Source organism: Denticeps clupeoides, chromosome 3 (genome assembly GCF_900700375.1).
Source record: "Denticeps clupeoides chromosome 3, fDenClu1.1, whole genome shotgun sequence".
NCBI classification, from domain to species: Eukaryota; Metazoa; Chordata; class Actinopteri; order Clupeiformes; family Denticipitidae; genus Denticeps; species Denticeps clupeoides.
The window spans coordinates 19,423,515-19,439,181 of NC_041709.1; the positions used below are offsets into that span (position 1 = coordinate 19,423,515).

A 15,667-nucleotide genomic window follows, 5' to 3' on the forward strand; every position below is an offset into this window, starting at 1 on the left:
ACCTAGTATATCTGGTAGACCTGAAGTTATGGACATGACGCAGGTCAGTATTAAAGCATATATATACATATATGTGGCAAACAGCATGAGTAATAGGCACTGGTAATGATAACGATTAACTACTAATATAGTTTGTTTTGGATGTAATTTTATTCCTAATATTAATTTAATTTGTTGCTGACTAACATCCACTTTTAAAGTTGCCATAAAACAACCTTTACTATGTATAGGATATTAAAAAGTTACACTGTGATGTCAGGGTCAGTAATTTGCTGAAGATGCAATGTAATGTATAGCCATCATAACTGGCACTAGATATAAGTTGGGTATTATCTACATACCCCCAGGTCAATACTCTGTATTTATAGATGAATTTTCACATTTCTTGACCAAACCTGTTGTGGATTAATGTTGACTAATGTTCAAATAGACAAGTTGGATGGTCCCTTAAACAGTGCTTTTACATCTTTTATGGATTCCTTTGTGTCTTCCAGGCCCTACCCCACTAACTGTGGACATTGTCTTGAACTGGTTCTAAATCTTGGTGTGGTAATTGAAAACCCAAATGTCCATTCCCATGGTTCAGATCTCTAAGACCACTTCTTAATCACACTTAATTTCTGCTTAGGATCCTGCACTTCAAGAGTCCCAGGACACCTTGAGCACACATCTTCACTAATAGAATTTGCTTTAGGTTAATCCTTTTTTTTCTCTTAGACCTTTTATTCTCTTTTGACATTATAGACCATCTAGACGATAAATCAGAAAAGCTGGTTGAAATACATGTCAGCCATCTCCTTGTTCAAATCCTACCCTCTGGCTACCACCCTCAGACCAACGGCCAGGTGGAGAGAACCAACACGCAGCTTGGACGATCCCTGCATTGCTTCTCTTTGGACCACCAGTGCACCTGGCCAGGTTACATGGATGGAGCTGGCCCATAACCTGCAGGTTTCTTCTGCTACGGATTCCAACCAGCCATCTTCGCCCACCAGGTGCCCGCAGCTCGGCTCCCATCGGCCCATCAGATGATGCCAAAACGCATGGAGAACAGCGAGGTTTGCCCTTGTCACATCCACCCACTGGATGTCAGCCCAATATGGCCGGTGACACCCACACCGACTGTGCTACCGAGTGGGACAGAGAGTGTGGCTGTCCACTCAAGATCTTTGTCTCCGGACCGAGTCACACAAACTGTCCCCTTGGTACATCGGGCCGTTCCGAATCCTCAGCCGGCTGAATCCCCTCACCTACCATCTTCAACTACCACCCAATATCCGTCCAGTGTTCCACGACCTGCAGCAGAACAAATCATCAACTCTTGTCGCAGGGGTCAGGGGGTCCAGCATCTGGTGCACTGGGCCCCAAGAGCGTTCATGGATCCCGAGTCGCTTCATCATGGACCCCTCCGTGGTGACTGAGTACTGGAAGCGTACCGACTCAAATCCAGGGCCATCGGGGGTCGGCGGAGGAGGAGGAGGGGGGGTACTGTCACATGATTCCATTCATGTGACCAGGAGCAACACGGAGATGAGGTAACGTGACTCCCATAAATTGGCAAGATGGCCACTGCAAGCTGCTCAGTTGATTGTCATTGATTGGCATTCGTCAACTCGACTCGGCTCCTTCTCCACCTCACCGAAGTAAGATTGATCCTGTTCATCTCCTTACTTCTCAACTCTTCCCTCGTTCAGCTCTCGTTCGCAGATTAAACTTACCTGCCTCCTTGCGTCCAATCGCACCGGGGTTTCTCGTTTCTTCAAACACATGCTGACGTTCTGGTCCCACGCTGGTACTGTAGCAGGTGGTACATTTATCTGGGTGATGCTGTGCACGTTTCCCACCCTGACAGGTGAGCAGACAGCATCTCTGGTGGTGCCGTCTGGTGTATGCAGTGGGGATTGCTCAGCATTGGTGCAATGCCTTACGTTTAATATGTCTTACGTCAAAATATATGTTCCTTATCGGCCTCAAAACTGAGAACGGGGCCATGTGGGATGGAGGCACAGGTTATGTGTGTGCGTGAACACACCACCATAATGAAGTGCTTTTTTTCCTTTGCTTCAAACCTCATTGGTGTAAAGCAGAGATGAAAACAAATAAAGTGACTACAGTCCCTGACAAAAGTCTTGTCGCTTGTGTACAAATTGACCTCAAGTGCCACTGAAATATATTTATAACCAAGATTGTTTTGCAAGAAATGGCTCCTTTTATTCCCAACAGCTTTTGTAATAATAATAATAATAATAATAATAATAATAATAACAATAAGGACCATTTGTTGGCTTGAAAATCCAAGGCCAGCCCATGTTCCACTGCAGCAGAGCTCCATGAGACCTGGTCACCTGAAGTCCCTGGCCCACAGCCTGCTAAAAGGATGGATGCTGGAAAAGTGGCAGAAGGTGGATTTTTCAGATGAATCTTCTGTTGAATTACACCACAGTTGTACTGGAGCCTGCATGGATCCGAGATTCACCCAGAAAACAGTGAAGTTTGGTGGCGTAAAAATCATGGTCTGGGGTTACATCCAGTATGGGGGTGTGTGAGACATCTGCAGGGTGGAAGGCAACATCAATAGTCTGAAATACCAAGAAATCTTAGCTACCTTTTATATTCCCAACAATAAAAAAGGCCAAATTCTGCAGCAGGATGGTGCTCCATCACATACTTCCATCTCCACATCAAAGTTCCTGAAGGTGCTCCAGGATTGGCCAGCCCATTCACCAGACATGAACATCATTGAGCATGTGTGGGGTCGGATGAAAGAGGAAGCTTGGAAGATGAAACCAAAGAATATTGGTGAAATCTGGGAGGCATGCAAGACTGCTTTCTTTGCTATTTCTGATGACTTCATCAATAAATTGTATGAATCCTTGCCAAACCGCATGGATGCAGTCCTTCTAGCTCATGGAAGCCATACAAGATATTAAATTTGGATCTCACAACACCACTATTTAATTTGCTGACATATTTTTGAATTTGCAGTAAATTTGTTCAATTTCTGTATAGGCAACAAAACTTTTGACTTGATTAAATGATCTTTTTTTAGTGAAACTAATACATTTCAATGCATTAAACATAATTTGGTTGGGTTTTAGCTTTTCATACGAGCTATTTCTAACACCAATTGATAAATGAAAAAAAGGTTAATAGCAGGTGTTCCTAAAAAATAGATAAGAGACAAGACTTTGGTCAGGGACTGTAGTAGAAAACTAACCAGCACTCAGTTGGCTTGTAGATGTCCCATTCTCCAAGTTCTGCTGGCTGGCACAATTGGTGTGTGGACTGGGCTATAGCACTTCTCAGCATAAGGTGGCAGCAAAGAGGACAGTTGGGCGGGAAGAGACAGAGTGTTACTGTGTGAGAAAAATGATCATCTTCACTCTGGGAACTTGGGAGTTCCCTGCATTGAAGTAAGCCTGACTAAAAACCCTGGATGACTGGGGATGCAGCAGGTCCTGGGCGGAACTGAACAAAGGGATTATTTTTTGGATAGTGACTCGAGGCAAGTATGACGGGGTCTCCACCATATTACTCACTACAAGGGCAGCATATTTACTTCCATTGATACAACAGCCCCACTGGCACGGTTTGAGGAATTAATTTCTGTAATGATCACACTTAGATATACAGTTAATGGAGTTTTTTATTGCTCTGCCATTGAGAGCATCCTGGCATATGGCATCACAGTCTGGTATACTGGCTGCTCTGCAACAGACCTGAAAGCTCTACAGGAAGTAATTAAAACCAATTAAGAAATTATTGGCTGTCCCCTTCTCTCACCAGAAGCAATCTCTAAATCTAAATAATTTAAATAATATCCAATATGTTTTTCAGGGAAACTATCTATATACTGTGTCTTATTAATCTCTGCTGTGTTTTCCATCTTTTATGCTTTTCATTTAATTATTATGATTTTTTTTCTATCTTATCTTATATTGCTGTAAATATATGAATGTTGCATTGTTTCCTAACCATAACAGCGTACAGTTGAGGCAAAGATTATTACCCACCCTTATTAAATTAGACAATATTCTTGACTTCTCCATGAAAATGACCATTAACAACAATTTTGGAAACAAATACTCTATAAATAAAATTGTCCACTTAGTTTACATATGAACCCAGGTTCAGGGCACTGTGCGAACCACTCCAGGACCTTGGTTTTGGTATCCTTGAGGAACTGTTGGACTACTTTAGGTCATTGTCTTGTCGGAAGAACCAGTGATGACCTAAGCCGAACTATGAGCAGATTTGTACCTGCTGTCCCACAAAATGTCAACATAATTTTCTTTTTTCATGAAGCCATGCACCCGAAAAGAAAAGAACACAATGGCCAAAAACAAACAGAAAACAAACACATGTGGTAAAGGCATCAGGACACATCAGAAAAACGTGACCATGTTAATGCTGACTCGACTAGTGTCTTCTGCATACACACTTGTAAAGGGTCCTAATAAGCAGAAGCTGTGAGTGATCAGGACCCAATAATCAGGCTAACAGGCACCAGCTAGGTGTCCAGCAGCACCCGGATGTGACAGAGCCCCTCCATAACGCGCACAGTCCACCCAAGAGGAGATCCAGGAGGCAGGCATCGGCAAACACAGAGGCCCTATTTCCCACCTTGTCCCTCCTCTTCTCTGTCCTCCTCCCTGGTGGCTCTGGACTCTTGCTTGCCCTGTCCTGGCTCTACCATTCATGGATGTCGGGGCCCTGTTCATGTGTGTCCCCTAACTGTCATTCAGCTGTCATTTTAGTCTTTATTAGTCTCAGTCATGTCCAGACTCATTTTATCTAGTCAAATTTAGTCAAATGTCAATCATATTTTAGTCAGAATTACCCATTAAAAGTTTAGTCTAGTTTTAGTCAAACAAGAACTGATTATATTTTAGTCAATTCAATTCTATTTAACTCAGTCAATATAGTACAAGTACAGACCAAAATAGAATCATGGGGTGGTAGTAGCCTAGTGGGTAACACACTCGCCTATGAACCAGAAGACCCGGGTTCGAATCCCACTTACTGCCATTGTGTCCCTGACCAAGACACTTAACCCTAAGTTGCTCCAGGGGGACTGTTCCTGTAACTACTGATTGTAAGTCGCTCTGGATAAGGGCGTCTGATAAATGCTGTAAATGTAAATGTAAACACATTCTCTTAAAGTCAAATCAATTTGGTAATTAAAAAAAAGGTTATATTATTATTATATTATTGCTACCTTATAGACTCAAGAATAATCTACATCCATTCCAGACACGGAACATGCATAGATTTGTTCCATGTTTTTCTGTTTATTTTCCACTTAATTTTAAAGAAAGTACGTCGCAAAATTGCTTTGTCATTTTCTCACAGCCATCTGCGACTGGTGTTGTGGAAGTGACGTCATCTGTGCGACCAGATGGGAAATACAGGAAACAGAAACTGTGATATAATAATGTGACTCATTTTTATCAGTGAACATGAAGATACATTTTAGTATAGATTTTTTTATCTTAGCTCAAAAAAATAAGGGGAACACTAAAACAATGTAACTCCAAGTCAGTCAAAAAAAAAACAGCTCAAACTCTCAAACCTAGACCCCCCCCCCCCCCCCCCCCCCCCAAAAAAAAAAAAAAAAAAAAAAAACCAAACAGAAGAAAAAAGATAATAATAATAATAAAAAAAAAACAAGATAAAATAATATATATATTGATACATGTATACATACACATTCAGATATTACACTCAAAAAAGAGGGAAAAAAAAAAGAAAAAAAAAAAAAAAAACACACAAAACAAACCAAAAGAAACAAAAAAGCAGCCTACAATCCTCCCCCACCATCAACCTATACAAAAATAAATAAATAAGTAAATAAATTTAAAACCACCTCTGCAGAGCTCCACCGAGACGCGGACTGTATCAACCAGGACCAGAAGGGAAATTCTTATTCTTAACCAGATCAAGGAAAGGACCCCACGTCTTTTTAAATGTCTTAAGGGAACCCCTAAGTGAAAGTCCAGTTTAACAAAATAAAGAATATCTCGTATCCAGTGAATTTGGCTGGGAGGTTTCGAGGATTTCCAGTTTGTTGTAATTAGTCTTCTTGCCAGTAAGGTCGAGAAGGCCAGCATGTCCCTTTGATGAACAGATAATGAAGAAGGTGAGGAGAAAACCCCAAACAATGCCCCAAGTGGGTTGGGCTCTATTCTTTTCCCCACAAATTCTGACAACATGTCAAATATTTCAGTCCAGTACTGGTGTAAAGAAGGGCAAAGCCAGAACATATGAATAATATTGGCAGGGGACAGCTTTTCTATCTAGTCTTTGTCATTGAAAAGAGGTGGTTGATGAACATTTTTTCAACACAGTAATGTATGAAGATTAATACATTTTTGTGTAATGGAGTTCTCATCAATCACTGTGGCTATAATTCATATTTAAAGGATCTTATCCATTAAAAATGGTCATGATTGTGTTCAGGTAGTAGTTTCATCAGCATTTTAATTTTCGTCCTGAGCCAACGCGAACAACCTGTAGCCTTTGCAATCCCGTTGTTTGTCCGATCGTTCGGAAGACTGGTTTCCGCAGCCGCTTTTACGTCGGCGGACAGAAAATAGCGGCCGGGATGAACCCTGCTCTCAAGCGCCTCCCCTTTAACAGCACTCCTGTTATTAAAGCGGAGCGGAGCCGCGGGCAGCCGCCGCGGCGAAGTCCGCGTCACGGTCGCGACCACAGCCGCAAAACCCCCGTTCACACGGCAGACCGCCGAGATCGGGATTCACAAAGCAGCGAAGGGCGGCGGTGCCGCCGTTGAGACGCGCGGGGCAGCGATGTGCGACTCGCGGATCGGGGTGCATTTCGTCTCCAGCCCGGTTCCCCGTTTCTACGCAGACCAAGGACGCTGGTGGACGCGGCTCGGATCTTATTGTTGGGTTATGAAACACGCCTCCTGCGCTCCGTCTGACCCCCTCCCCCGGATTCGCTGCTTCTGAGCCATCTTTTATTCCCTCCTGCAACACCGGTTCTCCCGGGCGATGAACGGCGCGTTTGGCGAGGCTTGACGCACTGCATCTCGCGTCCGGGTCAAACGGCGGGGGGGTGATGTGACCGGCAGGGGCGGAAAGGGGGGATTATCTCAGATTTGGCGACTTCCACCCTGCCAGGATGCCGCGGAGTTTACGAAGACTGATGCATCTGATGCTGTTCTGTCCTTTAACCAAGGGGCTTCAGGTAACCTGGACGTCGTGTGTTCATGTTCTGAGCCACGTCCGACCCAATTAATGCATTAGCAGGAATGAAGTGTCTGCTTTCACGGTGAATTCCGAGTTAATCTACGACACAAGTCCCAGTTGTTTCGTTTTCCACGTGATCTGTCATTCGATTCTGGCATCCGGTCCACCGATTCGCTCGTTCAATCACCTGAGCAAGATTTGCGAGTTCGACTTGCAGGTGTATTCGAATAAGATATATTTGCTTTTCTGGTCAACGCACTGACGTGCGTGAAGCCACACAGAAGAAACTCGTTCACAGTCGCAAGAACGAGTTTATGAGCTTAGTCAGCAGTCGGTGTGCGTACAGAAGGACACTCTCTCCCCCCCATGACTATTTAATTTTCCGTCACTCTATACCCCTGCAGTACCGTCTGCCGGCCGTGAAGGTGAAGTACCTGCTGCTGGTGTGGCTGGGCATCCTGCTGGCCAGCTGGGTTCTCTACATCCAGTACTCCTCCTACTCGGAGCTGTGCAGGGGCCATGTCTGCCACATGGTCATTGTGAGTAAACTACAGCACCCATCATGCAACGCTGCCTCACGCTGGGATGCAGCCACACTGCGCTGTGTGTCTCTTGGTCATACACGCTTCAGTAGAGGTTAAAGGAGTTATCAGATTTGATCCTGGTTTTATTAGACGACGTTTATAATACACGTTTGGCTTTTGGCTTGCATGTAACAACACAACAAATCACATTTACAACATTTATCAGTAGTTACAGGGACAGTCCCCCCTGGAGACACTCAGGGTTAAGTGTCTTGCTCAGGGACACAATGGTAGTAAGTTGGATTTGAACCTGGGTCTCCTGGTTCATAGGCAAGTGTGTTACTCACTAGGCTACTAGGTTCTAGGTTCATAGATGAGTGTGTTACCCACTAGGCTACTAGGTTCTAGGTTCATAGGCGAGTGTGTTACCCACTAGGCTACTACATAAATTCACCAGGATAATTTCTTATTAAAATGCAGATTGTGTTAGTGCTACACTCTGTAATGCAAAAGACATGCTTAAAAAACATGCTTACTCTGGAATGGTTCCTCAAAGATTGCGTGAAAAGGGAGATCAGAGGGGTCAACAAGTTCCTGGACCAGCTTGCCAGTTAGCAAGATTAGCATGTCCAAAAAGCAGAACACGTAAGGATTATTGTTTTGTTCAGTATTACATTTGTTGCTCTGTGTACAGTACATTATAATTTCTACTGACTACAGCCCTACTCTGGTTTAATTTGCTGTAGTTTGTAGCTACAAATACAAATCAATAATAATTGAGAATTAAATCACCATTAATAAATGTCCATTTTAAAATCGAAAGAAACATTTTTGTTTTCTTGATTTGGTTGCAACTTTATTGCATTGTTGGACATGTTACTAATATCAATAATATTTAACAGGTGACCCTTTTGAGAGGTAGTTCTATTGCTTTACTGATTACTAGTACTGGTAATTAGTTAGGGCAGTGAGGGCAGGAGCAACATGGTGAAACCCGATTCGGTCCACAATCTACAGACTGTTTAATGAGAAATGGCCTCACTTTGCACCCAGTTGATTGATGCCTCGACACCAACCGTCCTGTAGCCTTCTCGTATATACGTGCTCTCATTACTGTCGTTGTGCAGAGTACAAAAGCACCAGTGTGCTCACACACGGCTGCTCTGAGGGTGAGCTTCCGGGTCAGCCTGCATTGTACTGCTGTCTTGAACTGTGAGTGATCGCTTGAAAGGAGGACAGACATGTTGCGTAATACAACATCTTTGTTTTCGCATTTGTTGGGATCACTTTTGCCTTCATCTCTAAGATGGCCAGACTTTTGACCATCTAGTGAGATTTCAGAAGCACACTGCATACTGTCTAGCAGCAGTGCTCCAGTTGTTTTAATGGTCTGTGATGGGTTCTGTACAATGCAGTCACACAGTGGCACACTAATGGTCTTTATTTGATATATTGTGTTATGTTTTATTGTGCTATATACTCACAATGTTTAAAATTAATTCATAGCTCTTAATAAGAACCCTTAATTGCATGATATATATATTTCCCTAATAGATTTGACACATTTCCTCAATTTTGTTGATCATGTTGTTCTTCCTCTTTTCTAATTGATTGATGAATGGGAACATGTTTAATGAGTGACTATATGTAATAGGCCATCGCGTATGACAGTCTATCTGAAATTTGTTGAGAGGGTCTGGCAGGCGTATTGGTGGGTCACTGTTCAACCTCCTTCCTCGGTGAGCAGAGAGAGCATTCTCTAAGTTTTAATTAGTCAGCTAGTGCCGTTGTAGCCTGGAAAAGCATGTAACCATGGCAACAGCCACACAGTGGTCCAATTTTTTTTTTTTTTTTTTTTTTTTTTTTTTTTTTTTTTTGCATGCTTTGAGATGCACGCATACGCGCACACACATGAAGGTGAAGTGATTTGTCATTGAGAAGCACAGCAAGCACAGAACACTGTGCACACATCAAAATGTGCCCTCTGCATTTAACCCATCACCTGGGCAATGGGGCTGCACAGTTATGACCAAAATTATAATCCTGATTATTTTTATCATTATTGTTAACACTTATATATTATTGTAGGTAAAACACACTTTTAATGCACAAGGCTTTCAGAGTAAGGAAATACTTAATTTTTCTAAAATATTTAATATGAAAGATGAACACTCTTTTATCTGCTTATATTGGGGAAAAAATAACTATAGACCGGGCAGGTCCAAAAACAGAGGCAAAAGTCTGGCATTTCAGAGTCAGAGAAGTGTGATTAAATGAGGTTGGAACCCCATCCAAATATGACTGTGGTATTGACGCATGCTGAATGTGACATCTGGTGTATATATCTATGGTGTAAATATCTATTAGGGTTGCCAACTTTTTCAACCCCAAATGAGGGTCTCCAGAAAGCTTCTTGACCCAGTTTTGCACATAATTTACATTTACAGCATTTACCAGACACCCTTATACAGAGCGACTTACAATCAGTAGTTACAGGGAGACACCGGAGACACTCAGGGTTAAGTGTCTTGCTCAGGGACACAATGGTAGTAAGTAGGATTTGAACCTGGGCCTTCTGGTTCATAGGCGAGTGTGTTACCCACTAGGCTACTACCACCCTTCCACCACAATTCTAATAAAATATTGCACAAAATAATCACAGCAAACCCAAGTGTTTCTGAGAATAAATTAGTTTATTTTTTTTTTTGAAGGATGCTGGAGCCACTGCCCACTTTATGCCAGATGGATCTGTTTACCGCTGAGTGTTTGCCTGTTGGATTTGGATTCATCCCACCCCTCTTGCAGACACAACATGGGCATCTGATCTATCGCTGCGTGAATCACTGTCCATCAATTCTTGTTTGATCTGTTTGTGTTTCAGTGTGATCACTATCGTAGAGGAATCATTGCGGGTTCTGCCTGCAAGTCCTTGTGTGAGGATAGAACACTCACCTTGCAACGCTGCCTATCCACATCACCCACACAACAGGTAAACACGCATGCACCATAAGCCATGCAACAGACCTTTATTTTGATGGTTTTGTAGGAAGTAATAAATATGTAACATCTAACTACATCTGTGTGATGAGACTTCATACACACATGAGAAGTACGCTCTTACACTGTATAAGTGCACTTGGAGTTGGGTGTTTTGCTTGCTGATTTCATATACACACTGAAATCTTGGCCCGCCCTCATTCGATACTGTCACAGTTAGGATGTAATTAACACCTTGTGATTCTGTAGGTTATGAAAATGTCTGTTTCCATGCTAGTGGTGTTGAGGACCAGTGTCTGTTTTATGTTTTCAGGTGTACAGTGGCCAGTGGAAGGACAAGCCAGTTATTGTCAAGTGTGGTGTGGAAGAATCAGGACTGGGCCAAAGTGGGCCAGGCACTGCCTTCAAACAGGAGGCCAGTCTGTTTGATAAGCCGACCCGTGGGACATCCATGGATGAGTTCAGACAGATGCTGCACTCCTTCTTCAAGGTCTGTTCTTTATCCTTTGCACTTATCAGTTTTTTTTATTTTATTCATAATTCATTAATTATTTCCTAATTTCCAATTTATTATGTCCTAAATAGATACAGTATTGATTCAGTTAATGTTTATTTATTTATTTAAGGTTGGCAGGTCTGAAGTAGGCATAAGGCAAAATATCAATTTTGATTTTGAAAGTAATGTCCTCCAAACCAGAGAATGGAAGTTGCAGTTTTTAAGCTCTATACTTAAAATTATTTAAAATGAATAGTCACTGTTCAGCCACTGTGAGTCAAGTTAGGTGTTACATACTAGGAATGTTGCTATCATTCTGGCAAAACGTTTTACAATTATGGATATCATTTAAGTAATGAAATGCTGAGCCAACGTGTACTCCAACATTCACACTCACATCTGTTGCAAAATAAAAGATGTGAGGCTTTTATTTTTAGTCGAGAGGCAAGGTTGTTTGGCAAATGGAGGCCAATGACAAAGCCTGTGTTCCACAGACGTAAATGCAGCTGTATGTGTAGAGTCTTCACAAATAGAACTTTCACTGAGAGCTGGTTGACCAGTATGTGTTTTATTTTAAACAAATGAAGGGCTCTACAAATGTAAGGCTTTTAAGAAGGTATTTTTTTGCATGCTGTATAATTTGTTCCTTCAAGTACATAGTACTTCATTTCAATGCGCATGCACACATTTGCACTTATTTTCACAGAATGACTTGTAACCACAGCGATTAACAGCAGGGCATTTGGGATGCAGAATGTCTGCCGTATGTGCAAATGAGTACATTTACATTTATGGCATTAATCAGACGCCCTTTATCAGTAGTTACAGGGACAGTCCCTCTGGAGACGCTCAGGGACACAATGGTAATAAGTGGGGTTTGAACCTGGGTCTTCTGGGTCATGTTACCTACTAGGACACTACCATAACAGCATCTGCAAAACAATACTAGTAAGTCATTTTTTTTAAAGGATTAACCTCAACGTAATTGTGTCTGCATGAGCAGGTGAGGGCAGAATCCTAAAAGCCAGTCTTCTGTCAAAAATAATGTGCAGTCTAGAAGCTCAAGCCAAGGTTGGACACTATAGCTGTCAGTTTAGACACTGCAGTGGTCTAAATACGTGTGGCTTTAAATTTCAATTCTGCTTGCAGATCAGCATGCAATTATCACACCTATTGTGCCGCCTCCATTTTTAGAGACCCGTCAAATAGTTAACATTCAAACGTAGACATTGTGGAAATGATTTATTTATTTGGTTTGTTTCAGGTGGAGGGTGGTGCGTTCAGACTAAAAGCTAAATCCTGCATCTGGGTGTTTTTCACAATTTTGTTTCCTCCTAGACAAATCTGGGGGAGCAGGCATCGTTGAGCTCGCTGGTTGGCCGGATCATCACACTGGCCGATGTCAACCAGGACGGTAAGGTCTCCCTTGCTGAGGCCAAGTCTGTGTGGGCGTTGCTTCAGATCAACGAGTTTGTCCTGATGGTGGCACTGCAGGAGCGTGAGCACACTCCACGCCTACTGGGCTTCTGTGGTGACCTGTATGTGACCGAGCCTGTGGCCCACACTGCCCTATACAGCCTGGAGGTCCCCCCATCCTTGCGGCCCCTCGTCCCTGAGGCTCTGAGCTCCACCCTGAACCGCTGGCTGTCCCCCACGTGGCCCCTGAGGGCCCGAATCACCATCGGCCTCCTGGAGTTCGTGGAGGAGGTCTTTCACGGCGCCTACGGCAGCTTCTACATGTGTGACGCCAGCCCCAGCCGCGTGGGCTACAATAGCAAGTACGACTGCAAGATGGCTGACCTTCGCAGCGTGGTGAGCGAAGCCGTGGTACGAGCCTTCCTCCGTGGCCGTCCTTGTGAGACCAACGCCGACTGCACCTACGGCCGAGACTGCACGGCCACCTGCGACCGCCTGGCCAAGCAGTGCAACACTGAGGTGGTGCAGCCCAACCTGGCCAAGGTGTGTGCCCTGCTGCAGGGCTTCCTCCTGTTCGGCGCTCCTGATGACCTCCATGGTGACCTGGAGAAGCAGCTGCGCACCTGTGTGACTCTCAGTGGACTGGCCAGCCAGATGGAGGTGCACCACTCGCTGGTGCTCAACAACCTTAAAACGCTGCTGTGGAAGAAGATCTCAAACACCAAGTACTCCTGAGCTAAATCAATGGAGGAAGGACCTAGAATGTGAGTATGAAGCAGGGGAACAGGGGTGAACCACAGATATGGCTGAAAACCAGCCCAGATCAACATGACTTGCTGTGGATTATCAATTGCACCCTCTGGATCACCCTCAAGCTACATGTAAGGGTGCTTGTAATGGACATACAGCACTTTCTTTACTTTGATGCTGATTTTAAAATGATCAAGTCAGAATTAACAGAACAAAAAAAAAGAAACTATTAGTAAAAAACCCTCCAGGGTGGTTTCTGTGCCAAAATTCAGTACGCTCACCTGGCTTCACTACAAGATCCTCTCACACACACTAGTGGATGAGGGGCTGGTGTGTGTGTTTTCCCAGGCGCTTACTAAATGTCTTTCCGCGTGCTGAAGCGTGCACATGCAGAACTGTTCCAGCAGTGGGAATGAACCAGACCAGGTACTGGCGCTGAACGGATTCAGCGTGTCACTTGGTAACAGCAAACCACTATGACATGAAATAACAACTTTGTTATTGGGTGAGCTTTTAAAATCAAATAAATAACTTCTTTCTGTAGGTGACCCCTTCAGATGATTATCAGAGTACATCATTGATTTTATGTAATACATCTTTTTGTGCTGATACCCTGAACACCAGCCAGCTCTAAAGGATTTTATCACCAAGGACCATAATACTTCACATATCAGAACCCATAGAGACTAAAACATATTCCATGTTTTGTTTTGATTATTTTTGTGTGTTTATTTTATTAAATAAAAAGTTACATTTTACAGTACAGAATTTAAACTTGCTGATGGAGACACTGGTTGCTCATGAATGACATTATCTTGCACAAACATGAGATGTCTTGTTTACAAAGAACAATAAAAGTAAATGTGTGTGACTGATGCAATTGACTCAAACTTGTATCCCTTTTGGGTTGTGGATTAAATGTGTTTTTTGTGGTTCAAAATAAAATTAATGTGAATGGACAATTCAGTGGTATACTTTGTGTAGGCTATTCCTTTCCTTATTCCATTGTACATAAGACTCATAACTGTTCAAAAGTTTTGTTTGACATTACTTTTATGGAATTTGTTTTGAAAAGGCCACTGATGATAGAGTGGTTCCGTGCTTTGTTCTGAGATATGCATATGGCTTGAAGGGAGATTGCTATTTTATGACCTGTAGTTCATATGTAGTTAGTTTGTTCTGTTAATTCTAGTGTACCTGGAACAGAAAGAATTCTGTTATAAAGTGTGTGTGGCAGAAAAAAAATGGCAGATAAAAGACTTGTCTATGCTTGAAACAGGTTTGCTGTACCACTGGTCCGATGTGCATCTTAAAAGTTCATTGGAATTGGAAAAAGTTACATTAAAAATGTATGCGCCCTGAGGAAATATAGGATATTACTTCCAAACTGGCGCAAAGTGTGGAGCTTGTTCACTAGTCAAAAGGCATCCACATGTCTGCGAACGTGATCTTGATGGGCGGCCACAGGTTTAATCCAGAATGAGAAAGCTGCATGTGTGAAAGACGTCAATCACCTGGCTCCTCAAAAAATATTAAACTGTTTCAAGCATAATTAAATATTGTGTTCTGAGTGACCGAAATAAGTTACGTACCAACAAAAATGGTAGCAGTGTCTACAATCTACCCTCTTCTCATATCTTAATGTACATCAAAATTAAGTGAATGACCTGCATGGGGGTCCCAGTAGGTCCTGGTCTCTCAATTCCACCCATTCTCCTGTAACTCCTGAGCATGAACAGGAAGCTGAAGTACTGTACTGTTCATCGGAACTTCTGTCTTGTTATCCTTGAATCACTCATGCACACAGTACCGTTCAACACAACACTTGACTGCGGGCATGTTGCTGTGGTGTTTGTGTGTGGAAAATACTGCATAATGCAGAGGTTTTCCTAACGGCAGCTGTTGTGTTTTTTTTTTTCTTCTTTCTGAAATGCACTGAAGCATGTTTGATTTGACATCATCCAGGCAATATGCTGCATTTCATTTCAACTTTAACCTTTGGTACTACAGTTCTTCCCGTTTTAGTTACGCAGTTTCTGTTGGTGTGAATGTGTGTTGTTCAGCTCTGCATGCAACATCATACTCGTGTGCACAAAAAATATGTAATTGCATACAGGGCATCAGTGAAACCTTGCAGAATCCTGCCTTATTCATGTACTTCTGATACTGTGAGATACTGCCCGAGCACCAAAATCTTCCTTTAGTGTGGCTTCTATTAATAAACACCACAGAGATCATTTGATCTCCCGGCTAGAGGGTGTATATGTGTGCAA

General features: G+C 42.8%; 1 protein-coding gene across 1 annotated transcript; it reads left to right on the forward strand.

Annotated features, from left to right (window-relative positions):
* The first annotated feature begins 6,625 nt into the window (after positions 1–6,625).
* On the forward strand, positions 6,626–14,269 carry dipk1b (divergent protein kinase domain 1B). The gene is made up of 5 exons (XM_028974640.1): positions 6,626–7,209; positions 7,616–7,750; positions 10,617–10,724; positions 11,046–11,222; positions 12,567–14,269. Exons 1-5 carry the CDS (start codon positions 7,144–7,146, stop codon positions 13,377–13,379), a joined length of 1,299 nt encoding a protein of 432 aa, XP_028830473.1. The 5' UTR covers positions 6,626–7,143; the 3' UTR covers positions 13,380–14,269.
* Positions 14,270–15,667: the final 1,398 nt, after the last annotated feature.

Excerpts from the sequence above, each read along its gene's own strand:
- dipk1b (XM_028974640.1), top strand. The coding sequence starts at position 7,144 with ATGCCGCGGAGTTTACGAAGACTGATGCATCTGATGCTGTTCTGTCCT. Across the intron at positions 7,210-7,615 it reads CTTTAACCAAGGGGCTTCAG|TACCGTCTGCCGGCCGTGAA; the intron begins GTAACCTGGACG and ends ATACCCCTGCAG. Across the intron at positions 10,725-11,045 it reads CCACATCACCCACACAACAG|GTGTACAGTGGCCAGTGGAA; the intron begins GTAAACACGCAT and ends TTATGTTTTCAG.